The following is a 27,620-nucleotide window of genomic DNA, read 5'->3' on the forward strand; positions in this document are numbered from 1 at the left end:
CATAAATTACGACACCTCCATCTTTTTTTTTTTTTGCCTCTGGGCTGCTTTAAACTTTTGAGAGATGAGAGGACAAAACGAAGTGAAGATGACGGAGAAGAGAGGCCTTGGTAAAAAGAAAGAGGTGAGACATGCAACAAGACATTGGTCTTATGGAAGTTTGTTTTAATTGAAAGCATCTTCACAGACATGCTGTGACACTGTACAACAAACACGCACGCACACGCATTCGTATTTACATCACAGTGACTGATGGGTCAAAATGGATGTCAGCCGCTTTTACACTGGTGTATTCCGGGTGATTTCATGACAAGGACGATGAACCATTTATTTACTTATTTATTTATTTATTTATTTATCTTTACTTTGTGTTTCTAATTGATTCCCTCAGTGTGTGCTACAATGAGTGCGAATTATTACAGTAGCGGACACCCACTGGCTTCATTGGCTCCCTGCAATTGCTAAAGATACACTCAAATCATAAAATGCTAACTTGACTTAAAGCCAATGTATCATTTCAATTACAAGGTTTTTATTTTAGGTATTTATCATATACCTCATATATTAAATTTATTTGTTACAAGATGAATAGTTGAAATGTTTATTTATATGTCCTGTTTACTTGGAAAGTATGTTTTACTGACGTAAAAATATACATTAAATATTGTCACTATTGGGTGAATATTTGTTATATACTGGTTAACCTCCACTGTTATTTTTTTTACAAATTATGGACCAGTATAAAGTGTTTTCTAACCCTATTTGAAATTGACCGTATACAATTTGTAATGTATATTTTATTGTATTGACACAAAAACACCAAGTGAAGTCGTTGTTTCATTGCATTTGAGTGTATTTGAGTAGATCCCTGTTGACCGTCGCTTTTCTTTTTCATGAAATAATTTAAAAAATAAATTGAACGAGAACAGAAGGCCACACTAGACAAAAATTAAGTGCAATAAATAAATAAATACTTTAAAAAGCTCTTAGAAAACGTCTAACATTACCCTTTTTTGCCCAACGTTTAATGGTTCTGTCTACAAAGATAGATAATAGTAATAATAAATATATGTAGTACCTTTTTTTTTTAGTAGCAGTTGGGTTCAAGTGGGATATTTGAAATATTGTGTGTGTTTCTGTGTTTTGTATTTGTGTGTGTGTATTTCGTAATGAAAAAGTGTATTATAAAGAGTAGGAAAGTCTATTGAATACTGCTCATATCACAATGGCGACCACACCATCAATACTCAAAGTTATCAAAACTGTACACTCAATCTTACAAGTTGCTCTTAAAATACATGTGCAGCGGGAGCGTGGGTGGCCGCTCCACCCGCGCACGGCTTCTCTGCAGCACTGCCCACGCTCTCGGGGGTCCACTCAGGTCCTCTAAGGTGACTAACTAAAACACCCAGAGTCCACTTCAGAGTTTCTTTGTAGTAGTGGGTTCCGTGTGTGTCGGTTAGCTAATCTACGTTATGGTCACAAGAGTGTTGACAAGATGTGGGCGGGCAGTAACCACAGAAGTGTGTGTGCGTGTGTGTCTGTTCAGCGGTGGCGATAGTGTCTCATGAGGGGCACTATACAGGACGGTGGTCCCGATAGTTTGAGGAAGGGATGCTGAAGGAGCTCCTGCGCGGTGGCTCGCTGGGAAGGCTCGCGCACCAGCATCAGGTCCAGGAAGGAGCGCAGCACCGACGACACCTGCCACCAAACCACGACAGAGAGGTTAGTCAAGCTTATTGGACAAGTCTTATAATTTACTGAGCATTTTGACATGTTTTTTTATAATTCACAATTTTTTATATCTGTATATTTGGTTTACATTTTTTTTCTTTTTTATTATTCAAATATTTTTTTTTAATATATTTTATTATCTACTTCTATATTTAGATTTTTGGTTATTATTTTATTATTAAGTTTGTATTTTTTTTTTATATTTCTATAATGGAACATGGAATGGTCATGGCAAATTCACATTTGGCTAGGCTAGTTCACATTTACCTTGTGTAACTCTTTTAGCCGCGGTGGCAGGTTGTCCCGTATCCTCCTCATGGCTTGCAGGGGGGGCTCATTGAAGTACGGGGGCTCACCGTCCACCATTTCAATCACCATGATGCCCAGCGACCACACGTCCACCTACACACACGCACGCACGCACGCACGCACGCACGCACGCACGCACGCACGCACGCACGCACGCACGCACGCACGCACGCACGCACGCACGCACGCACGCACGCACGCACGCACGCACGCACGCACGCACACACACACACACACACACACACACACACACACACACACACACACACACACACACACACACACACACACACACACACACGTGAGCTGTGGTTGACAGCAGCTTCTATGTCAGTGTCCAATCAATAAATGGCTGAAAGGAGCATCTGTGTAAGAACCCTTAGGGTATAATGTGGACTGCATGCGTGCCACTCACCTCTGTCCCATAAGGCAGTCTGGAGATGACTTCCGGCGCCATCCAATACGGCGTCCCCACCAGCGATTTCCTCTTGGGCACTTCTTTGGATACTTGGGCACAGAAGCCAAAGTCGGACAGCTTGATCTGCACATCAAGAAGAAGTCTGTTTGATTCCTTTACGGCAAGGGAGGTGCTAATCTGACATATTAGCCATTCAAATTTAACTAAAATACTTTTCCTCAACTTTTGCAACTTTTGCCAAAATGCTAAAATATGTGCGTATTTACCCGTCCGTCACTGGTGAGCAGGATGGAATCGCTTTTGATGTCCCGGTGGATGACGCCTTGCGTGTGAAGGTAGCACAGGGCCCGCAACACCGACAAGCACACGGTGGCGATCTGCTCCTCGTTCATCCTGTATTAAATTGCGTAATACAATTCAAAATGGCCGCTAATTATAAGTCAAAGACAGAGGTTGTGTTTGCAGCCGTGAGCAGGAAGTCCCAGATGGCGGTTCAGGCGCAACGCGGCGCACGCACACGACACATTTACAGCTTCAATGATCACGCGCACACATGGCCAGCTGGCACTATGTGTCTATTTTAGTGCGGCACAACCCTTAACAAACTTTTACCGTGTTGAACGCACAAACAATCTGAAGTCGATGAAGTGTCACACGTTTGCACTGACAAATGAGCACTTCTGATAATGAACAGTCAATGGTTGTGTGTACATGCACACACACGTGCACAGATGAGGATCATTGAAACAGAAAATTGTTTTGCAATATAACAATAATAAAAAAAAATGTTAATGATCTTGTAAGCTTGTCAAGAGAAGGACAATCATAGCGCTGCTTAGACAAAGAGTGCAGCGACGCTTGCACTCGCAACAAAGCAAATTATCTAAACCTTGACGCCAAGCGAAAACAGCCGTCTTTATGCTCATCTCAGCCGACGCAAGTATTTGTGTTTACAAAAGACAACTGTCTTGATGCAAAATGAGCTAAACTAAGATAAATCATGTTTTTTGTGTGAAAATAATTTTGATTTTGTTGCTTATCTATGCTAACCCTGGCAAGACTGCTTATGGAAGCTAACTCTGGTTTGAGGTGGGTTTGCACGACCATCTTGAAAGCCATTCAAGCAAGACGCGACATTTGATGCACCAACAATCCACACAAATGGGTGGAATTAAAGCGCCAAAACAATCAACGTGGAAAAGTCATTAACACAGAGAGACAATTAGAGGAAAGTTGGGGAGTAAAAGATGTCGTGAAAGATTCCATTACAGACCATCTGTGTCATGTTCAAAAGCGCATTTGTTGTCTTCGGTTTGTGTGCGAGTGTGTTTCGCTCTTACCTGGTGTGTGTGACGATGTCGGTGAGCGCCCCTCCCTCCAGGAACTCCATGACCACCCACAGCTCGTCTCCCACCAAGTAGCTATTGTACATGTCAACTACGTTCTCGTGGTGATAGTCCCTCATGATCACCACCTACACACACATCCAGTATTTATAAATAAACATGTCAATTCATATTAGCTCTTCTTTGAAATGACTATCTCTATGTGAACATATTCTGGAGTTTAAACATAACAGGATTACACTGCGCGGATTAAGAGGATTACAATGAAACTAATTAGCTCACACCCTCCGACGTACGCACGCAGGGAAAACCTAAACACACACACATGCGGACACGCGGTGTGTCACTGCTTGATAGAGTAAAGCTTGAACGTGTGTGCAAATACGACAACAGCTTGTCTATCTGATGCCTTATATTTGTAAAATAGATGATTGTAGTGTATCTGCACCTCGTTGAAGAGCAGCTCCCTCCTCTGCTGCTTCCTCAGGTCCATCTTCTTGACGGCCACCTGCTTTCCACTGTGCTTCTCGCTGGCGATGCACACGATGCCCGTGGAGCCCTCGCCGATCTTGATGAAGCTGTCCAGGTACTCGCGGGGATCGCCTGATGACAGAATAAATGCGACATTACAAAAGAACATTTGTAGACAGGTACAGTACAGTTTGTTACCTGGATTGACGACGAGTTGCAGCGCGGCTCGGAACTGCTCGTGAGACACCCTGGAGGGCTGAGTGTCGGAGCTGGACCCCCACGAAGGGGGAGGGTACGCCCCTGGGGGGATGTAGGGCGACGACGGCTGCGAGTATGCGCCCTACGTTAAAAAGAAAAAACATTTATTTTCAAAAGCTATCATGAATAAACTAAACCAAACAATTAATTTTAATAGCAACCATAAAATCAGTCCAATAAAAATACAAATAAACCGAAATATTAATAAAAAGAAATTAAAAAATAATATAAAATAAGTATTGAAATTTAAAATAAAAAATAATAATCTGATGGAAATACAATACAGCAACCGTAAAATGCTACTTTGTGTTGTGGCCTGCCTACCTGCGGCGTGTACGGTGGGCTGGGCTGGGAGGGCGGGTGGTGATAGGGCGACGGCTTGTAGTGGTGAAAAACGGGCGGGTAGGGCAGGTGCACGGGCGGGTAGCCGGGGGGCTTGGCGTGGTTCTGAGGTAGCTTGAGGGGTCCACGGGGGTAGGTGTCGCCGACCGTGGCGTGGGGGCTGGCGTCCCGTGACGTACGCTCATAGTCGCCCTGGACAAGCGGCAATGTCAGTATTTGGTTGCAAAAGACACCCAAGCACGACTGCACTCAATGTGCATTGTAAAGCTGAGGTTTTTTTTGTGTGCTTTTGAGCCTTCCTGGAAAACAACACAAGTGCCAAAAAGGAACTAAACTAGTCATTCACACACGGAGAGGACAGGAAGAGGAGGGGGATCCTTCCTGACGTGTTGGGATGGTGTATAATTACATGCTGTGAACTCTTATAATCAATCACTCTGCAGCAAGAGGAGGGGGTGGTCCAAGCCCCCCCCATCCACCCTTCCCACTGTATCGTTGCCCGGCTGGCTGTCAGCCAAAAGGGCTCTCCTGATCCATGTTGGTTAAACGCGCATTAATCTGAGTTTGGCAGGGTAATCAACAACCTAACTCAAGTGTGAAATTGAATTCGGCGGCGGAACACGGTCGAGCCCGCTTTTATGCTAAGGCTGCAAAAGAGAGAGGTGGGGGGGGGGGGGGAGTGCCGCAACATCAATTTGTCACTGAGAGCTGCTGCAGAGAAAAGGGGGAGAAAAGAGAGAAGGAGTGTGTGTTTATTATTGTGCGCGAGAGAGAGGATAAATAAAGCTGGTGTGGGGATGCGTTGGTTACACGGAAGAAAAAAGGCAAAGGGCCGTTTGTTCGGAGAAGAATGGACCCGGTTTGTGAGCTGCGCGTTTGGCGCAGGGATGAGCAAAGTACAGCTGGCGGGCCACATACGGGACGGCCACATGGCCAAGCAGAAAATATCTGCTGAAATTATTTTGGGGGTTTCTCCCAAAAATTGGTTCATTTAAACACCATCTACAAATGGCCTAGCCCATATACATTATTAAAACTGAAATAATGCCCCCCCCCCGCCCCACTTTAACAAAAAAATGCGAAAAACGACCTCCTCCTCCTACCGCAGTCCAATCCTGCATGGCTTGCATTCGACGTTGCTTTTTTTTTTTTTTTTTTTTTTCCTCCCTCCCTACGAGCTATTTAGTGAAGCGTGCAGGTTAAATGCTTTTTCATCAAGGCGCCCTGGGATCCACATCAGCAAACCTGCCGGACTCGCCCGCCGCTGTGTGGAGGAAGACGAGGAGGAGGAGGACGACAAAGAGGAGGTGCCGCAGATGTCATCACGCTGCGCGGCGGCCTTAATGGAGCACGGAGAGCGAGCATAAGGAGCCAACCCCCGCCTCCCGTTGCAGGTTGACTGCATCGCTACCTCCGGCCCGGCCCGGCCCGTGCCGCAAGCTCTCTAAAATTGACGGTGCGAGCGCTACACTGCGGTTGGGCTCAGTTTGTAACAAGAAAGAGAAGAACAGGAATGAGAAAATGAGCATGAAATCCTTTCATATTTTTCCAAGAGATGCTTGTCCTTCCATGTCAAAGCCCGTTCCACATTGTGCTCTTACATAACAACCCCATTAAAATGCAGCATATTATTACTTAAATGTAGTCTTGCTCTGGCACGTCGCTTTATTCTTTTTGGCGTATACCTCACTTGCCCTCTTCCTTTGTTCCCCTTTGACTTGGCTTTCTGTCCGCTCTCCTCGGGCTCAGTATGTCACGGCCGTGCGCTCAATGCTTTAAGCGCTAATTGATTCGACTGTGGAGACGGATCGAAAAGATGTCCATTAATTTCGGCAGATAGCCTGGACAAATTATCCTTTAAATAAAGAGTTGCGTGTACTGAGAAACCAAGTCGGGAGCTCACCGGACACTTCAATAGGTACGCCTACCACTGGAGTTTAAGCGCTGCAGTATCCTGGGAGACAAAATGTTTCGCAGTACAAACAGTACATGAATAAAGAGTGTTTACCTTGTTGATGGTCTGAGAGGCACCGAGGCTCTCGGACAAGCGCGGGTACGTGTAGGAGCTGTAGGAGTGGGCCTGAGCGGGGTTCTTGAAGGGTCCGCCGGCCGCATAGGGGACATTGGGTTCCTGGAGCCCGGAGCCCGAGCGGGACCTCTGCCTGATGGCCGGCGTGGGACTGGTCTGCATCACATACGAGCTCTTGGGCCTCTTGTCGTAGTCTTCTCGCACGGCACCGTAACTCCACTCGCTGTCCGGGTAGTTGATCTGCTCGCTGTGAAGGGAGGCGCGGGACGGTGTTCCCACCGACGTGTCCCGGTAGTCCTGGCTGGAAGAGCCGCCCACAGAGGCCCGGTAATAGCCACTGGAGCCCACGCCGCTCCCCACCGTGGAGGCTACCTCGTCCGTGGAGCGCCCCTTGCTCTCCAGGTAGGTGTGGTAGTCCGGCGGGAGCTTCCCGTAGTCTGACTTTTGGGGCATGGCATCCGGGTAGAAGGGGCTGCGGATGTGGTGCGAGTGGCCGTTGTGTTTGGTGAAGCGGTAATGCCGTCCCAGGGCCCATTCGCCGTCAGCCGAGAAGCCCGGCTTGTCCAGAGCGTAATCCCGGCTGCCGGAGGCGTCCAAGTCACAAGAGTAGCGCGAGTAGTAGTGGCCAAAGCCGTTTTCCTCGGGGCCGCCGGGACGAGCGCCCGGCAGAGGCCTGGAGCCGGCGCCCGCTTGGTGAGCGCCCGGCGGGCTCTCCTTGCGCAGTGAATTGGAGCGCGTCACCGAGATGTTGTCAAACTCCTCCAGCAGGCCGTTGATGGACGCATCTTTGGGGGGCCGGTTTCCCCTCACGATGGTCTACGAGAAGAAAAAGAAAAACTTTGGTAACCACAAAAAACAAAGGGGGAAATGGCGGCAGGCCGATAACGATGGGGGTGCATTCCGTTTCAGTTCGGCCATTCCAGTCTAAGAACTGAATGAATTGAAATTCACCAGGGCGCACAATTTCAATTCCTTAGAGACAAGTATGAAGTCTTCATCACTTGCAATGAATGAACAAGCAATCCTCAAGATGGATTTACGTTACATGCTGCAAAATGGAAGGTTTTTTTTTTGTCATTTTGTCCTCAAGATTGGATTTTTACCAAATTTTAACTTTTTCATGACACACACACAAAAAAAAGGCTCAGCTTCAGATGCTAACAGGAAGCCGGCAGTGGATGGGAGCTGTTGCGTTCCCTGCCCCATTTCCCTCTCAACAGATTAGCTTCATTTTCAGTGGGCGTACTGCCGGGATGCGTTGTAGTAGTCGTGACGTCGTGCACGCACTCACACACGCACGAAGCGATTAGGTGCGCACGCACGCACACGTGTGCCGGGGCGTAGTGGCGGCTTAAACATCAGGGGTGCTTCTCATCCCCTCCTACCTCTCGCTAAGCCCTTTACACGCCGTTGTCGCGGTGACTCACTGGTGCTGCGTTACTCGTGAATCACGACGCAAAAGACGCACTTCAGTGTGGAGGGGAAGAAAAAGAAAAAATGTATGAAGCGAAGCTAGACACAGCAGGTGTTTGTTTGTACCGATACATTTGGGTTGATTTAGAATTGTTGTTTTACGTAATTGTCAAGCAAGGGAAAACTTTGCAGAGTAAGCGATGAATCAATGTTATCAATTTGTGTCACATCTAAAATGATGACATATTTCTTGGGAGACGCCGTATTTTGTGTGACTTCTCAACATTTGCCGCCTATCCTCTTCATTTATTTGCACGTCCATTTGGGCGACGTGTCAGCGCTAACACGTGTGCAAGCTCAGTGTCGTGCATATATTACAAGCTGGGCCGGCTCTTTAATACAGCAGCGTATTTTAAAATGGCGGCAATCGCACTGAAGCGCATGAAAGCCGCTAAATTAGCTGTCAGCAAGTACGTCTGTTTTGATTCCCCCCTGAGGAAGAAAAAAACGCACACACGAGGTTCTTTTACACTAGAAATTTTAAAGCTGTGTTCATCTTGGTAAAAATTCACATTTTGTAGTAGTTGCAGATATGACCGCTAAAAATTAGCTACAATGTAAACCAAATGGGAAGTCTATCCTTTTAGTTGGCGGCAGCCATTTTGAAGGATCCCTTAAACACAAATTTGACCCATATACACAAAATATGCAATGCTAAATTAAAAAAAATATATTCCTTTTGTTAAATTTCCAGCTCAATTTGAGCAATTTCAACTTCAACACAATTTTTGCATGGCATGATTACTCCCAGTTTTCAGCAAGTTCTTGGGTTTGACGGACTGTCACGCATCTCCGTCACGCTCTTTTTGTCACATGTGCTGAGACAGGAAGGCGGCAAAGCGGCGATGTGCTGACACAAGAATACATCTGCGCGTCTTTAAACACCTGCACACACACGCACACACACACAAACACACACACACCATACTTGCGCCATTCATCCATCAGCGTGTCAACACGTGCATCGGAATCTCTATCCTCAATGGGATGCGGGTTCATCACTCTGCGGGATTCAACATATGATTACAAAAGAAGATTGCGCGTAGCATGCTGTAAATGTAAAGTATACGACCACGGACGTAATCTCTTGGGGTGTGGGGGGGATGGGGGGGGGGGGTTTGAGTACATCATCGGATAGCAAAAAAAAAAAAAAGTGCTGCTACACATTTTGCCACAAAGAAAATGAAAAGGAGCAGATGACAACAGAACAATATGATGCGGAATTTCCTTTAGGAGAAAATGGGAATAGGACAGGACATTTTTTGGTTTACGTTTGCCGAAATGTAGTTTATTCTGGTTGTAAGCGTGGGGAATCATACATATTTTAAATTGACTCATTGTTTTCTTCCTTCCTGCAGATAGTAAAAGACAAAATAGACACAAACAGCATCGGTAATGTTTGCGACATATTGTAATAACTTGAGGGGGCTCATCTGCTCACATTTATACACAATTTTTACCACTACCTTTAGGCTTTGATTGCTTTTTTCAGCTCATACGTATGATTCAGGCAATAAACTGTGGCAGTAGCTTCTCTCTCGCATAGTAAGACTCCCCCCCACCCACCTTCTATGAGCTGCCTGGGTGCCGTGAACTGGAACACGAGGTGAAACATTTGCTAAATGTAGCGATTACGTCAAGCTGAGCGGTTGCACGATTGGATGTTCTCAGGGGCGCTAATCAATCACGAGTTGGACAAATGCCGCAGTACGGCCAACGAGCGCAAAACTCAACTCCCGCATTTAACTACCGTTACTTACATTGTCGGTCAGCCCTCTTATATCTTGCACCGCTAATTTGACACACAAGAAACTACCGCCACCGAGGAAAAACAACCAATCAAGGACAGAAAGTGTCATTTGTCCCGCACTTATTTGGGAAAGTGCACTTATGGCGGCAATGTCTCGCTGTGCTGGGATCTGAATGATTTGCCGGATCGACTATTACGTCTCTGATGCAGCAATTTTGCAGATCTCAGCGTGACCGAGTTTGGCAATTATGTCGGACCACATTGCATTTCCTGCATCTTGAAAAGTACAGCGCAGTCACTCAGCACCCCTGACTTTTGGTGCTTGGCAAAGTTAATAATAAATTAATTTGCCGTTAGGGGTCTGATGTGGCACTCACTGTGTGAAAGTGGCTTTACATGCAGGCTAACTCAATTAGTGCTCAGCATTGACCAGCTAATAAAGCTGCTAATCAATAGTAGCGTGCTGAGGCACGAATGGCGGCTGCAGAAACATGGCTGCCGACATCGGCGAGGAGAGAGAGAGACAAGGTTAATAGTGTGCCAAATCACTGTCAAGCGCTCGGGATCGCGCCTGGAAATCTTTCCATTAATTTGAATTAGAGGGCTTATAGTGAGTGGCCTCTGCAGAAACCACCCCTTGTACCCCTCACGCCCCCTCCCCGCCGCATCTTTACGTCCTTACGGCGGCGTGGGTCGGGTCGTGCTCGGCGTCGGCTCTGACAGCGGCCATATTTCACCAGCGTGCCGCGTTGGCCTGTCCTCTAGTGATAAGCTGTAATAGATCTACTCACCATGCCCTGTTCAAGGTAAGTACAGCAGAGGAGAAAGGAGGAGGATGGGAAGAAATGGGGAAGAAGGGGGGGCAGGAGAAGAGAAGGGAAAGGACAGGACAGGACAGGACAGAAATGACAGGGAAGATGGCAGGAAAGGAAACGAGAGTGGAAGAATGAAAAAAGAAATGAGACTAGAGGGAAACTTAAGGAAAATAAACCAGGATGAAGGAATTGAAAGCAAGGAGATAAAAGGAGGAAAAAAGAAACAAAAGAAAAGAAAAATGACAGGACAAGGAAAAAGAAAAGATAGTACAGGCCAGGAGATTAGGAAAGGAAAGAGAAAGAAGGGAGTGGGAGTGGGAGTGGATGAAATGAAAAATACACAGAAGGAAATCTAATGTGACAAATGACAACAAGAAAAGACGGAAAGTCGACTTTCTCCGAGAGAGCAAAGAAATGAGTAAGGGGAGGAGGCGGTCGGTATTGAAGGAGGAGGTGGCTGCATGACAAATGAGGCTGGCTGGGAGATAAGGGGGGATTAACCTTGCTACTAATGAAGGCGGGCATAATTAATGAGCGTGCCCTTCTGCTGACTCCTGGAGGGAGGCTGCGCTCCGCTGCTCGGCGGACAGCGGCATCCACAGGCGACAAGACCGCGGCCACTAATATGGTCTCTTTACCTCGAAATATTATGACACTTGAAAAAAAATAATAAACTCGTATGTCAAGGCATCTCCGGGGTTTTGTAAACCTTCTTGTGGACTAAAATTGCCAAGTCAGCACCTTTCACACGGACTAGCGACCTGGAAAAATGCCAGTGGACAATGCAGTTGAAAAAGGCTAAAGCACATTTTCTATAAGTGTGGTTCAACCTTGGCGGAGGTCTGCATGTCTTTAACCTACAACTTATTGGAGCGTACAGACTCCCTCCTAGCTTGCGGTACAGTACTTCCTGGTTGGTTAGCATTACTTAACCTTAACGTTGCTGTGATTTATGGTGTTTGTTGGAAATGCGACAGGCACGCAACACAACGTGTGTAGCGACGCAGATGCGTATCTCCGCCCCTTGTTAGACATACGTGAAGCTCATCACCTCAACTACACTCTCACACTCCTGCCATTCATTAAAAGTACAAGAATTGATGGCACATAATGAATGTACTGGGATCACTTTTGCAGGATTTCCAAAGGGACCACTGCAGGGGACTTTACCCTGGAACTAGATTTTTTTTTTTTTTTTAAGAATGAGCAGAACTATTGTCAAAAAAAGGTTTTTGGTAGATTTAGAAACATTTTCTGGGGAGGGTTAGTCTGCAGAGTTGCACATAACTGACTGGAACCTATTCAATGGAACTGAGTGTGTTTGCCTCTGGCGCCCTCTGATGGACATAGCAGTCATTGCAACACCAATGTATTTTCCCTATTTCTATTGGTGATTTTTAGTGTGGTAATGCAGCAAGATTTTAAACACTTGTGCTTTGCTACCCCTTGCGGGTCTGCCTCAGTACTACAAGTACACTTTTTTTTTTAAATCCTGGTAATGACAATTCTGTTTTTATTTTTAATTTACATTCATAACATTTGGAAGGAATTCATTATTTAATTCTGAATAATAGAGTAGAAAAAAAGTTTAAACCCCAAAACATTTTTGTAAGCATTATAAATATTTAGAATTTTAGCTTACCGACAGATAACCATTTTTTTAACAACCTGTTTAACTGAACTTCAAATTGTTTGACTTTTGCAGCGTTGAGCATCGCCACTTTGGTTGATAATGTTTACGTTTTAAAATGGGTCTTTATGCCAGCCCTCACTCACAGCTTGTGAGACGGCTTTGACCCAGTACCCTTTGACCCCCAAGTCTCCATAACAAGATGCAGTGAAGCTCGCATTCTGCCCATGGGCAATTTCCAGCAAAATGGATTAGTTAAAGTTAAAAAAAAAACTTAGTTAAAGTCCCAATGATCGTCTCACACACATCTGGGTGTGGTGAAATTTGTCCTCTGCATTTAACCCATCCCCATGTGATTTTGAGCTATCCCTGGGGGAGAGGGGAGCAGTGAGCAGCAGCAGTGCCGCGCTCAGGAACCATTTGGTGATCTAACCCCCCAATTCCAACCCTTAATGCTGAGTGCCAAGCAAGGAGGCAATGAGTTCCATTTTTATAGTATTTGGTATGACCCAGCCAGGGTTTGAACCCACAACCTTCCACTCAGGGCGGACACTCTACCACTAGGTCCACTGAGTTGGAGGCGTAAGGAAATAAAAACAACCCCCTTCTTTGACCTTAAGCATATTAGTGCACCAACAAGCAATTGGAGACAAAGGAGAAATTTGTTTTAGCTTCTAGTGGCAACTGTTGCAACCTCGCATCTATTAATCAGAACATTCTGTTGTTTTTTAATTGTCAGACAATTATTTTTCATCACGATTTGGGTATTTAAAGATTTAACATTACAGTATAGAGGATATGCACGTGACGTCACAGACCGGCTGACCGTTTGTTTGGGTGGCAAAAAGCGGCGGACGCTGGGTGGTGCTAATAGGGCCAAGGCTGGATTGAGCTTTAGAGATACGTGTACTGGGGCATTTCTTTAGCATTTTATCAGTGGCAGTTGTTACGGTGCAACTTTGACCATGGTGAAGAGTTGTTGTGCCAGTGAATGTGCCTATCGCTTCCAAAAAGGCAATACCAAGAAGCTGTATCGGTTCCCTGCGGACCAGACCAGAAAGGATAGCTGGGTGGTGGCGCTTCGTAGGGCGGAACATGGCCGCAACAGCTCCAAGCTTTGGAAGCCAACTATCCATTCTTACATCTGCTCAGATCACTTTGTGGGAGGTAAGTAATTTTGTTTTATTGACGTCAACATTCATTTGTGAGGTATTGCTCGGATATTCCCTTTTTCTTGCTGCTACTCGGCCATGACCTAAGGAATGCATAATTACACAGCTTCATTACGGTATGTTTGTCTAATTGCTAGTTTCTAATAATTTGATTGTTCACATATCTACAATTATAAGTCAGAATCATCCATTGTCACTGGCGGATACAGGGTACAGCCACAGGCGGATACACCCAAAGGTCAGTTCGGCCCCACCTGAAACACCAAACTGGATCCGCCAGTTTCCATTTTTATATCAAGCTTGTCCGAAAAACAACTATCAAATAGTTGTAAATGTCTGGATATGTTGCTGGCGTAAAAGTCGCCTTATCAGAGGACCAAGCGCTTGCTGTCCCAGCTCCTGCTACGCTTGAGCTGGTGGCGTTCTTACTTGGTTTCCACGGCGGATCAACACGAATGTTATATTTTTTCAACTTTTCAATGCATCTCTTGCGGCCTTCTTGGTCCAACTGGATGAAATAATCACTCACGACACCCACCCAGGCCGCTATCCTCACGAGTCCAGTGGCAGCGGACGAGGCTTTTTGCCACCCAAACAAAAATGGCCGCCCCGATCTGTGACGTCAGTGCATATCCTCTATTACATTTATATATTACATCATACATTAAAGTTTGTATTAAATAATTTACTTTTCATTCATTATTCTAGTTTATTTGAGCTACTAAGACTTATTAACACACAATTAAAAACTTCTGTATACTGTATTCGGACTGAAATGTTAAAAAAAAAAAATAATCTCCTAAATTGTAGTTCACAGTTTAGCCGAACGAGGGCGCCAGAGGACCGTTAAAGCATCAAGACAGGTATTTGAGCGTTGAATGACTATGATGATGTTGCTTGTCCTTGCTAATTGCTTTCATTTACAAAATGGTATACTGTGAAGCTATTACACCTGTACAATTTTGATGTAGAAATTGTTCCCTACTTTATATTAACTGCCTCAAAGTCCTTTGAAAAAATGCCCATTCAATAAGGCTGTGAAGGGCAATTGCTGGAATTTTAAAAGCGCTCTGGCCAAGCTTGCAGAAGGTTGATGGGAGCCAAAAATCCCCAGAATGCCAGCAGTGAGGAAGGAAAGGATCAATGACATCCACTCTACCTCCCAGCCAAAAGAAAAGACAGATGCTCTTCTCTCATTTTCTCTCTCTATCAGCAGCTATTCTGCTTCAAATTCTGCAAACAGCAATTTAATCGCGCAACAGTTCAAACTGAACCCTGTTGAAATTGGACTTGAATTTAAAGGCGTATTGATCAGCACCAGTAGCTCTCACTGAGTGAATGGCACAGACAGTGATGAGGATGATGATGAAAGTGGACTTGAGAAGTTCCCAAAATAGAAAGTCACAGTCAAGTATGTGACCTCAAGCAACATCAACACTTCCAACAAAGATCCCACTTTTAAGAGTAAGATGGCGTTTGACTCTGACGGAAATCCCACCTGTTGTAGTGTCCCCTCCACCTGGCCTGATTGCGGCCTCCCTCCGGGCCCTTCAAAGCCCCTCGTCTCTCCGACCGTCGTGACTCCTCGGCCCCCTGCCATGACTGCCACCGTTGACCCCCAGCTGGTGGCCCTCTAGCTTCTGAGCAGCGTCACGATCAGATTTCCTCTAAAAGAGTCGGTGGGTGCAGGGCGGCTGACTGACATTTGGAGTTTAGGGCGCCGCCATTTTGCCTTTGCGGGCCTACTGCCCCCTGTTGAACATCTAAAGAATTACACCTCCCAATGAGCTGATTTTGCTTTTTGGGAGCGGGGGCAAAATTGTGCTGGTCTTACAAAACAATTCGCATCCACGATTTGTTTGTTAATCCACCTCTTCCTGGATGATGTAAGGCTGAATGTTGAGCTTCCTGAAAATACCCACTGAGATTTCTCCGCCCACACTACCCACAGCGCATGCAGCTCACGGAGACAAGTGTGAGAGTGTGTGTGCGTGGTGGTGGGGATGGCTCCATGGCGACAGAATAAAAAATAAATCTTGAGTGTATAAAGGATCTTAGACAGCGATGATAGTTCGGTTTTGTCCGTCTGACAGTTCTTCTTAGGTAACCTGAGCAAAGTGCAAGTACAAAACAACATGCACTCACATGCCAACAGAACTCACAAGCTGGTGTAGACACACCCCATCACCGTAAATGAGCCCCTTGGAGAGGGTGAAAGTCACAGTGCAACATGAGACGACTTTCATTACCCCACAACAGGCTTTGACACACACACGTACACACACACACTGTTGAGACAGCCATGTTTAAGACATGCCGCTGAGCAGATGTGTTAACCCACACTTGTGGATTAGTCTGTGTGGTGATGATGGCGGCGGCGGGGAAGCTGGAAGCAATACTAATGCTCCAGTGGAGATGAGCAGCCTGACAACTAGGCCACAAGCAATCAGCCGCCATGGCTGGGACGACTTCTCGACTTGACCAGGCCTAGCGCTTCAGCCCTAGCATTAGCACATAGCTAAGAATGGCTGTCAAGGTCCAGAGCGATAAGAAGTGAGGAGGGGGAGGCACCTCCCGCATAGCTCCACTTTTTACTTTTAGGAGCTACTTGACTGCTAAAAAATATTCCTTCGCTTCAAGACTCCAGCTACACACCGAGCCTGATGGTATAAGACATAATTCATCCTTTTGCATACTAAGTGCAGAGCAGAAGGACAAATATATTTGACACACACCTTGTAATCAAAACAAACGAATCTCTTATTTCAAGGCCCCGCTGTCATTCCCATAGAGCAAATGATTTAAGTAGGAAATCGGGTCGACAATACATTTCGCAGTGTGTCACCAGAACAAAATGAGCTTTCAGAGGCACTTTGCACTCATCATTATTTTCATCATTAGCATCATTATAATCATCATCAGGGGGAAGATTGAGGGAACATGCCGCTATAACTCATCTAATGTAATCTAGGGCGGCGTTTTTTTTCTTCTTCTTTCTACTCATGCGGATGAAACAAAGGGAGGAGTGAAAATGAGGTCTAAGTAAAGACTTGTCAGAGCAAGGTAGTTATGTCATGTGTGGAGTCATTCTTCCACTTCCCGCCGTCAACTAAATGCATGGCGGCAGCAGGCAGCGGCGAGGAGATGCAATACAAGGCGGCGTGGGGTGAGAGTGCAAAGGAAGGAGAAAAAGAGGTAAGGTGGAGGGGGGGGGCAGACGGATAAAGGGAGTCATACTTTGGGCGTTTCGGACGGCCGGACCTTCTTGGGAGATATCTGTGAAGAGAGCAAGACAATTACTTTCTTGTTCGCCCCTCTTCAGAGATATTTCCTGTGGCATATTGCTGTTCTTGGTTGTGGCCATTTGAGTTGTGAGCTTAGATGCGAACCGTGTGAACTCCAAATGGCACGACAGTAAGTGATTCACAGAGACAAGGAAAGGCCAAAATGATTCACACCCTGGCCCCGATTCGGAATCGAGGTGAATTGTTTTTTTGTTTTGTTTTAGCTGGCTTCCGTGTTTGTTATCCGTGCTATGAATTCAGAAACAAATTGATGGTTAATTTCCAGCCTGGAGGGCAGCGAGGGGGTCGGGGCCTTCTGGAAATCTGAACGATTATCGAACCAATGGCTGACAGTACAGGCGGAGGTTGGGGATGACACAAATACTACGAGTTGAGCACTCGGGCCAGTTGAAATTTCCAGACACGTCTTTATGAGTATCGTGTGAAAGCCAATGAACAACAACACAACAGAGGAGACACTCAGAAGGGTCAGAGACGAGAAGACACAAAGAAAATGAAGACTTACATTCATGTCAAAGTGTTGTGTTTTAACAAATGACCAAGTTTAAATCTGCATTCAGCATATTTTGTAGCCATCTTGTGTCAGTTTACTCAACATTTGCCTGAGTCATGTTTGAGTGTCACCTACTCCCCAAAAATGTAGGTAACACGGCTCAAGAGGCACGTCATATATGATTTGTTACGTACATTTTAAAATGTCAACACTAATCCAATAGGCGGTATCGACATCCTAGTCTTTAAAGTGACCAATAAAAAGCTTAATGCAGGTTTAAAGCAGCACACTCGGATGTGATTATTAAGCGGGCATATTAAGAGTGATGTAATTGTGTGAGATGGCCAGATGGTGTTGGAGAAAACAAAGGAACAAGTGTAGGATTGGAGGGGTGTGAAGCAGACATGCTCAAGTAGAAAATACATCCTTAAAGAAAAAAAACAGAATCACAGGGCTTAATCTGAAGAGGTCAAACAGGAGGAGTAAGGTCCGAAATGTTAAGGTATGGTTGGATACCATGCGGCCTCTACGGCCTACCTTCATAGGTGCAAGCTGGATGGGAGTGATGTAGGAGGGGTCCACCATGGGCTTAGGTCGGTTGGCGGTGTCGGCCAGGAGGCTCTGCCATTGCTGCGGCAGCCCCGTAAACTTCTGCTCCCGCGGATCGAAGCCCGTGTGGACCCTGTGCTCAAAGTTGGACGGGGCCGAGATCTCCAGCCGTTTCTTCTTCTTACCGAACATGCTGGACAACCCTGACAAACCTGCAGAAAAAAAACAACAAGGACGGAATATGTTATCACTTGCAGGTGTTGTCACGTTCTGGATAGTCTTGCTGTGCTATGATTCATGGCATTAAATACGGTTTTAAATAGTGATTGGTATTCCATTTTTGGCTTGGACCAGTTAGTGACACTAACTAAATTAAATACTTTATCATGCGCTAGTCAAGCCTCACAATGCTGCAGGACAGAAACGAGGCAAAAAGAAGCACAAGTGTCTTAACATGCCAGAAAAGAACTTTGGTTATGTAATTTAAACAGCAAAAAAAAAAAAAAAAAAAACCTTCTTCCTCTGTGGCAGAACACAATGTTAGAAAAAATGATTGCAACTTGGTATTTTCTATTGGAACTGAGAGTCCGCTATGAGAGTCACATGATGTGCGTGGTGTCTCTGGGACAAAATGTCACGACGTTCGTTGTGAAAGGAGTTCATTGTTTTACGCTTTCTAGGAGCCATTGTCTTCAGAGTCAGTCGTTTTTCCTTTTGCGCATTATATTACTCCCGGAAAAATATTCAAATACTTAAAATATTTGTTCCCCCATTTTGGGGTTATCAAAATCTTGACGGGGCTTAAATTGTCTCCATCGAGGTTCAAGCGCTGAGATATGACGACGGCGTGGAGGCAAGCCCATCTCACTGAGCCCACACATGATGGGAATTGGTGTTGAGGCCTCGAGGAAGAACCTCCTTGGGGAGGAAAGACCCACTGCGCAACACCGCCTACGCTGGAGGTGTTATTTATAGACAGACTGTAAGGTTTTACACTTAACGTTATACCGCTACACGCTAACAATGTCACACCGGAGCCAGTTGTTGTTTTATTATTACTCGACAGGCTCCGAGAGATGCATTAAGGTTAGCGGGATAAATTGTTCTTAACCTCGCCGTAGGAAAATCCACAAACACACAAACAAACATTTTCCTCACTAAAATGTACACAATCACGACCGAAAGTGCTGAGTCATCCCAGGGCAAAGATCCTGATTCCCAGGTTGATTTGTCTCCAAACCATCTGTCATCCTCTCCAGTCTCCACAGGCATTTCCCTCCCATATTTTTTTGGGAATACGCAAAAACAGCCACAATTTGACCAGAACCTACCACACCCTGAAAGAGTTAAGACGCTGCTCTTACCTAGTAAGAAATGGCCAGTGTCTTTTAACCATTTAACGTGCTGCTCATACGCCATGGCCCAAGTGCTCTGATGCAGTCAGATCCTGGTCACATGTTAAAGTGGACCTCTAATGGCTCCATTATCCACCACAAAACACAATGAGTCTTGGAATCCCTTTGGGGTACTAGTGATGATTCAGGTCAGGTTCCAGACTTAGCAGACCCCCAAGAGACACAGCGTTACTACGACGACCAGCCTATGACTGCGTTTGTGCCTGCATGCTCTGATAACTCCCAATGCGAGACGCAAAAAAAAAAAAAAGCGCCGATGCTAGCACCAAGGCGCGGCCAGACAGCTAAAGCCCGGCGCGTCCCATTCTGCTTTCATTGTTTGCCTAACGCCGTCTGACCGGGCCGCATCCCAAAACGAGCAGCCTCTGACCTTGCGCTGTCAAGCGTCCCTTTGTTAAACCAAGGAGCATATTTTACATTGGAAAAGTCTCATGAAACACCAGCAAATAAAAATAAGCAGACCGCGTTAAAGCCACTGTGCCATCATTTGTCCAAGAGGAGATTTGATGGCTCAAAGGGTCACAGCAGTCACACCCTCGAAGCAAGTGTGAGCTATAAATACACCGTGCCACTTTCGAGGGTCTCGCCCCGGGGTCTTTTCCCTGTCGCCGGTGGGGAGGGGGACAGCTGCACGCTAAATACAGAGCAAGGCAAGCAGAGTTATGGCAGCTAAAATGCATCAAACACATCTGTCACGCTAGCTTGCGAGTCTCAAGAACATTCCGGAAGCATCATATTAAAACATTGGTGACATGTGAATGTCAAATTCAATCACAACTTAATGTTGGTAACGTTTCATTCTGAAACAAAAACAGAAGTAATTGTGGATATTCTCTTGAAATCGTCAATCTTGTGACAGCTACTGGAGTCTTCGTGTAATTTTTCAACGGTCAAGCGGCAACAAACTGCAGTTCATGAGTGGGCTAATGTGGCACTGACACAATCCATCTCCATCGCTGCAGCCAAGGTTAGCCAGTAGAAAAATAAATAATAATGTCAGCTTTGACAGATGACGCACCCACAGGATTTTCCCCGCATGTCCCGTTCGCCGTTTGCTGCGTTAATCCTCAGAAAAGAAGAACATTGGTGTGACCTCAATTTGATAAGAGCAAAAGTTCACGTGACCATCCCCTAGTGTGCATTCGATGTGACTACAAGTTGGGTTGCTGGGAGCTTGTGGTTGGCAGAGGACATAAACCTAAGTCATGTCTGATGTCTGGCTTTGTGCTTTTGTTTTCTGGCAAACACAACACAATACCGTGAGGTTATCATGACCAACCAGGGCCCAACATTAGTCTGCACAGATAAGTTGAAACATATAAATCATTGATCAGAACGTCACTATGTACGACCCCCTTTACCGCCGCCGCCCCCAACCCCCTTTTCACTCTCTTTGTCTTTACCCAGACAGTCAATGGAAGCTTATACCTGTTGACCTACATTACTGCCATCTTGAGCAGACGCGATTGTGGTAATCCTGAAGCCTGGAGCTGCGAGGCTTCAGTTCTGCTCCGAGCAAACTGTAGCAAATATTCAGCGGAAAATCACTCATTATACATTGTTCGTTTGAATGAGACTGACAAGATGACTGAAAGTAATGCTTAATTGCAAATGAGGTAGCTTAGCATTCCCCGTGATTCTACTAGCCAATAAGCCAGCGACTCTATGCTACATAAGCTTTAGCGTCGCTTCAAAGTAACACTTGAGGTTAAAGTGTATGTTTCTTTGTGAGAAAAGACGCTTTTAATCCTCCAAGCACAAGAGCTTGCGGAAGGAAATATTTATGACACAAGTGGTGTGGGAAGTGAGCAGAGAGCTGTCTACCTTCAAAGGGCACTCCAAGGCCACTGCCTGTTCGTACTCCGGCTGCGCTTTGCTCCGGTGGCCCTCCGCTGCTTCCGATTTGACGGCTTGACGAACCTGGAAGAGACAAGCTAGTTTGACGTCCAGTTTGGACTGGACTTGACATTTTGAGGATGAAGACAAAGTGGTGTTCGGGGTGTGCGTCTGCTCTCGTGACTTATTTCCAGAGTTATTTTAGGAAGCATTGTGAACTGATGTACATTATTCATCACGTGGCAGGAAAGAGCATCACTTGAGGACATGCCCGTCATAAAAGAGTACTCTGGAAGCCACTAAAACATCTTACTACTGCTTCTCGGGTTTTAAGACGACCGGGTCAGGCGTAGTAGCATCCATGATGATCTACGGGGAAAAAAAAGTCGCAATTCTCGTCAATCAGTAAAAAGCTTTAAGCTAACCAATTTCAGCTATGTAGTCATTTTTAATCCATGAGCCTCTCTTGATGCTGAATGTTGCAATAGCGAGTATTACTCTGAGGCGACCGACCCAGTGTGACCTGCCGGCCTGAGGTTTCCAGCATAGATGTTCTCATCAGGGCGGCAGACTCATACCGGTCCACATGACTTCACATGAACGATGCGCCGAGATAATACATCAGGATTAGCATTGTAGTGGTAACGGTGTCCCTACGTGGTTGCCTGTGCAAATCCTAATTGAGGAGCAAGAAGAGGCTATGGTGGAAGTTTGCAGACCCTCTTTACAGCTTCTGTCCTGTAAACTCATGCTTATCTACACTGTCAAGCTAATGCTACTGTTATGAGAGAAATTAGCTCTTTTGTACTATGTGCTGATAGCGTGAGAGAGAGAGAAACACAGAGAGACAACGCTAGCAATCAATGTAATGGGTTTGATTAGCGTGCAGCTGCCAGTTACAGAGTGCTACTAACATGCCACGCACGTCGGCGTGCATGTTTTTTTTTTTTTTTTGTGTACTGCCGTCCCTTAGCTGCGCTCATTTCCTGCTGTTTCATGCTCGAGCATCAAAGAGGGCACAGCTGCGTTACTGGATAACCGCTTTCATCTATTCGGCAACCGCATCTGCGCTAACGTTTTGTGCTACGTTATTAGCAACTGACATCACAAGGTCTCCAGGCTATAATCTGCTCTCGGGCGTGCATACAGAAAGTTTGCGTGTTCACACTGAAGATCAAACATGGAAAAAAAAAGGAGGCTAAGAGCTTTTTCACACTGCACTTGACACAGCACAGTGTTCTGTCAACTAACCCACTTATTGTGCATGTGTTGGTGCAGTACAACAACGCAACGTCGAGTCAGTGGGTGACCCGTATTGAAATTTTTTAAATTATGCATCACCTCGGCGAATTCAATAGGAGGGATTTCAAAGTGCAAATGGCGAGATTTAGACGTCTAAGTTTAAAATTGCAAGGCCAAGATTTTGCCAAACTGGTGAAGAGGAACCAGGCTACTTCCTGTTCAGTTGCTTAGCAACCAGTTCCAAATACAGTCACATCGTGCCATTGTCGTCCCTGCGCCCTACCCGGCGGCGGATGCTGCGCAAAGTCACTACAGCGTGTAAGCGTCTCAAATGAGACTGCCTGAGGTTTTGTCGGTATATGTTAAGATGTTCAAAGTGTCATGACACATATACACACACACACATGTGCTTATCTATGTGATGGTCCAGCTTCCAGGCTATATTTAGGCCAGATGACAGCTCTTTGGCTGCAGACGGGAGCACAAGAACATGGTTGCAGAGAAGATAATATGAATCACGCAGAGCCATAATGAATCTCCTTATTCAAGTTTGCTTTGATGCAATTCCACCTGACTGATCTCAAATCACAGAACAAAACTGCATCTGCGCTGAGATTCCTTCAGGGTGCGTAAATCTTCATCACGCATCTCTTCCTCCTCACTCCAATTCCCACTGTGAGCAAAACAAGGAAATTTGATTTTTTTTAAGGCCTACATTGCACTCGTATTACGCTTTGTCGAGCGGAACATAAAGACGCTGACCTGGGGTCTGTTTTATCGTGCTGAACTCATGTAGCAATCAATTTACTAGTCCCAAAGAGCCATTAAATGAATTTCCTGAGAACAAATACACAAAATATCTATTCGTGGGTGTAACGCTACAAGGAACAATCACAGTTCAGTACACACCAGTACCTTTTTTTTAAATTATAGGTGAAATATAAACAAATTAATTTACTGTTAAAAAAAACAGCTTCAATCTTATTTTTAGGAGAGTGCAACACCAGTGAATTTTTCTAATAAATGAAAGATTCTCAAATAAATGTATAGAGTACAATCAGATTAAGGTCTAATGTATACAATAATAAATCATATTTAATAGTATGTAACAACTTGAATCTTTTCTTTTGGGGAAGTACAATATTGCTATTTGATCTTCTTAGGAAATTAACAAAGCAGACAAACTAGTTGTCACCTCGCCAGAGCTGCACTGTAATTGTTTACAAAGTAGGCGTGTGCCTAAAGCATTCTACATATTCATCCAAAGTCGGACTAATTGCGGCGGTAATGACTAAGTCTAATGACCAGCGGGCTCAGTTGAGCCCAATGCATTTAATACATACACGGGTAATTTAAACTGGCCTTTGTTAGTGTTAATAAAGCGACAGAAAGTGATTGAAGGAGCAGACACCAAAGCAATTGGCTTTCTTGCCCCGGCCCGTTCCAAACAGGTATCGCTTTAAAAGGCGATTAAACTGGAATTAGGCGTGTTAGAGTCCGTGCACATGAAACCAAATGGGGACGAGGCTGCGCAATTCACTGGCTGACTAAATCCCACATACAGAAAATATACAATTTAAGAAAATAAATAAATAAATAAACTACAATACTGGCTAGGAATGGTCAATTCTGCCTACGAGAAATACGAGAAAGCAGCCTGCTAACACTGCACAATTCACCAGCTAATAAATAAATAAATAATTTAAAACAGCTAGCTGCTTCAGCCTGAAGGGTCAGGCGAGTCAGGCAGCTGAGGCAGATGCGGCGCTCTGAGGCCCCCAAGGCAAAGCTGGATGTTCAGGCTTCACTGGGCCTCCTCAGCAACAAATACACACACATTGCCAGAAGAAGTAGAACAGCCTCATTGAGCAGAGAAATGTGAAGAGGATTTAGGTTACGTGTCTCTAATTCTATAGAGCTTCAATATTTCTGTGTGTGTGTGCGCGCGCGTGTGTGTGTGTTTCTGACTGTGTGCACTGATGAAAATTGCCTTGACATTAGCATTCTCTTGAGGTACGATGATGGAAAAACTGAACATTTTTAAATGGCTTCCACTCAGATTATCATACATTGCAATTAGCACTAGCATGCTAACATTGCACTGTAACCAATATAAAAGTAAGCAAGCCCCAAATGCAAACCTGAATGGATACATTGTCGCCTGTCCTGCCATCATCTCATCTTCCTCCTCAGTTCTTACGAGCTCCCTTATCCTCATCTGCCTCACCAGGCTATCTGTGGCCTTTCCAAGTGTCATTTGTAAAGGTTGAAGCCTAATTTGCAAAATAAAAAACAGTACAAGGCTGCCAGGTAAGAAAAAAAAGAAAGAAAGAAAAAAAGCTGGCTTTTTGCAACTGTCACAGGTAAGCACTCGAGCATAAAGATGCCGCTACGGATGATATAACGGCAGCAGGGACAGCGGCACGCATAACTTCCTCCTCCTGGTTAAATTATTCGCCGTGTGACTCCGTCTTATGTAATTTAGTGTGAGTAACCAAGGACATCCAAAATAGATGGAGGGAAAAAAATGTACAGAATATGATGGGTTGAACATTGGTTATGATCCACATTAGTGATGTAGGCTGTGGCATTCCCTGGAGCTTTTGATTAGTATGTAAATCTGCAGTGAGAAGAGAACACGCATGGACTCCGCTACCAAGAGGCAGTCACCCTACTGTGTCAAAGTTTGGGGCCCACTTAGAACTGTCCTTATTTTTTTCAGAAAAGTGTAATATTGAGATAAACACAATAACTAGGACTAGGCATGATAGAAGGACTTGGAATGTAGTTAATGGTCATTAGCGAGCACCGGAGGAGCGGGCGTGTGCGCTACCAGGTTTAACGAGCGTATCATGTTACGTTGATTAAACGGCGCCATATGTCACACCCAAATTTATGGTCAATGAGGGGGCGGCAGGCTGGCGTCGTGTGTGAGCTTCCATCAATATGTCTGTTTGACACAATCAATGTTGTTTCATCTCATTAAAACACAAAAACAAACATTGTGGCTGAATGGGTCTTTATAGGAGGGCGAAATGATTTTGGAAAAATAATCTAATGGTGATTCATGAAACATGAAAAGCTGAAGCCACTGATTTGTTTGCATCTTTGTTGTAATCTGATTATTGACTTGTGTTTATGCCACACTTATGGAATTTTGTCAAGTTACTGTTGTGAACACTCAAAAGACTTCAACCAAGACAAACAACTTCATATAAGACCAGCAAAATTAAACAGTGATTTTTTTTTTTTCAAACAGCAGTCTACCTGAGGGAGGCTTTTGTTTTACATGGAATGAAAAACCTGATGTCAATAAGAGCGACATCTGCTATTTGAGGAAATACTCTAGCTCCAATTTTCAGAAACCACTCTTTCCGCTCTGAGGAAACACAAGGTCGCACACCAATGCCACAAATAAAGGCCAAAATCAAACAATTGGCAGGTCCCATCGGCACTTGAGGTGTTGTGTACGAGGTGGTAAGTTATTATTACCTCCATTTGGACGTTGTTGGCGCCGGGGGCGATTATGAGCTTAGCAAGCAGGGGAGGGGGGGGGGGGGGGGACCCCAGCAAGATCAACACTTTTTAATTTTCCTCTCCACTACACTTATTCTAATCCCACGACCACAGTGAACTTGAAAAGCAGCCATGTACTGCCCTTTATTTACCTGCCCTACATTAACACGCTGTGAAGGCTGCTTGTCATACAGTACTAGTCTTGCAGAAATGCATTAGTGCACCAGCAACCTGGGAGGGATGTGGCCATGACACAAGTGGAAAATAGCTCAAAGGAAGCTAAAGCAGATTATATGCAATGCATTCGATAGGAGCAAGCAGAATGCATGCAAAATGCTGCAAAAACACGCATTCCTCATCCAGAATGGGGTGTGTGTTATGCCCACCCGCTTCACTACCAAGGACAGCGGCCGCTACACGGCGATTGAGCTGACAGCCATGACAACACACGCTCTGGCCCCACAAATGACAGCTGCCTTCCCGCATGAAGGCGGCTCCACTCCCCGGTCCGAGCTAGGTCAAACCCCGATTGTTCGGACAAATTAAGCCGTGGAGAGCTTCGTCTTTCCCGCGGGCGAGCGTTCGCTTTCCCCCCTTTCCTCCACCACCAAGCTACCATTCACTACAGTTGCATCGTCGCACAAAATGGAATCCAAACACACACCGGCACTCACCTGTTCGTCGCCGGGGTGGAAGAGCTCACATGTCCCGTCGCTTTGTCCGGTTCTCTTCTATTCGAATGCGGGGAGAGCAGCGGTGGGTAACGTTACGTGTGAGCCAGTGGCGCCATGTTGGGTCTCGGGAGCTGCTCTACTCCTGTGCGCCACATCCGGGCCGCTTGGAGGAGCGAATGAGCGGAGGGTACCGGAGTAACAAGCCGAGGAGCACCTGTCTCAGCCTAGGGAAAAATGCTCACCCTCACAGTCACTCTAAGCCTCCTTCCCTAAGTGCAAACGCTGGTTCTTTGCACCATTTCGTCACCTGCACTTGTCATGCTCATGTTAGCGCGATGCTAACTAACGCCCCTTTGCAATTACATTAGCGACGCTAACTGTATTTAGTGCTGACGTCACTGGTAATTACCATGCACCTTTTTTTGCAGGTTGAGCATTGGTATCCCTAAATCATGCAAATCGACGCAAAGGAACTGTAAGAATCCATCTTTAACATGACTGTTGGCTCAAAGTGGAGTGTAAGAAAACGACAGAAAGCGTCCTTTAAGTACAGTGCTGTGGTTGTGTGACGTCATGTAAATGATGACAGCGCCACTTAGTGGTGTATTATGAGAGCGCGGTTAAAACGGAACGTGCTGAGACAACAGATACAACCAATCGCAAACAAGTGACGTCACTGTAGTGCTATTTTATCCGACATCAATAAAATCCCCCAAAACATGTTTTAAAAAAAAATAACCGAGGATAATTAGCAACCATAAAAACGCTTTGTCAGAATGATGAACATTATTGGTTTGTTTTACAATTATTTTTAAACCAAATTTAATGTACATTTACATGACC

At 45.3% G+C, this 27,620-nt stretch overlaps 1 protein-coding gene across 4 annotated transcripts; it reads right to left on the reverse strand.

The window, feature by feature from the left end:
• Window positions 1–144: 144 nt before the first annotated feature.
• Window positions 145–27,360, reverse strand: pak5 (p21 protein (Cdc42/Rac)-activated kinase 5). Of its 4 annotated transcripts, XM_049757840.2 has the most exons (13): window positions 26,778–27,360; window positions 21,334–21,429; window positions 18,083–18,306; window positions 16,985–17,023; window positions 6,887–7,723; window positions 4,861–5,070; window positions 4,477–4,618; window positions 4,256–4,410; window positions 3,802–3,935; window positions 2,728–2,854; window positions 2,459–2,584; window positions 2,002–2,136; window positions 145–1,701 (listed from the first exon to the last, which is right to left on the reverse strand). In XM_049757840.2, exons 3-13 carry the CDS (start codon window positions 18,284–18,286, stop codon window positions 1,546–1,548), a joined length of 2,265 nt encoding a protein of 754 aa, XP_049613797.1. In that variant the 5' UTR covers window positions 18,287–18,306; window positions 21,334–21,429; window positions 26,778–27,360; the 3' UTR covers window positions 145–1,545. The 4 variants fall into 4 exon arrangements, with proteins under 4 accessions (XP_049613797.1, XP_049613798.1, XP_049613799.1 ...); XM_049757841.2 differs by lacking the exon at window positions 21,334–21,429; XM_049757842.2 differs by lacking the exon at window positions 16,985–17,023 and having other exon boundaries at window positions 26,778–27,358.
• Window positions 27,361–27,620: the final 260 nt, after the last annotated feature.

The sequence above is a fragment of the Syngnathus scovelli genome, chromosome 20 (assembly GCF_024217435.2).
Source record: "Syngnathus scovelli strain Florida chromosome 20, RoL_Ssco_1.2, whole genome shotgun sequence".
Classification (NCBI taxonomy): domain Eukaryota; kingdom Metazoa; phylum Chordata; class Actinopteri; order Syngnathiformes; family Syngnathidae; genus Syngnathus; species Syngnathus scovelli.

What these genes read in the sequence shown, in the direction of transcription:
- pak5 (XM_049757841.2), bottom strand. Translation starts at nt 18,286, where the DNA reads ATGTTCGGTAAGAAGAAGAAACGGCTGGAGATCTCGGCCCCGTCCAAC. An exon ending in CCTCTCAGACCATCAACAAG is followed by an intron (nt 5,071 to 6,886) that starts GTAAACACTCTT and finishes CCGCTTGTCCAG; the next exon opens with GGCGACTATGAGCGTACGTC. An exon ending in GGGAGCTGCTCTTCAACGAG is followed by an intron (nt 3,936 to 4,255) that starts GTGCAGATACAC and finishes ATGTGTGTGTAG; the next exon opens with GTGGTGATCATGAGGGACTA.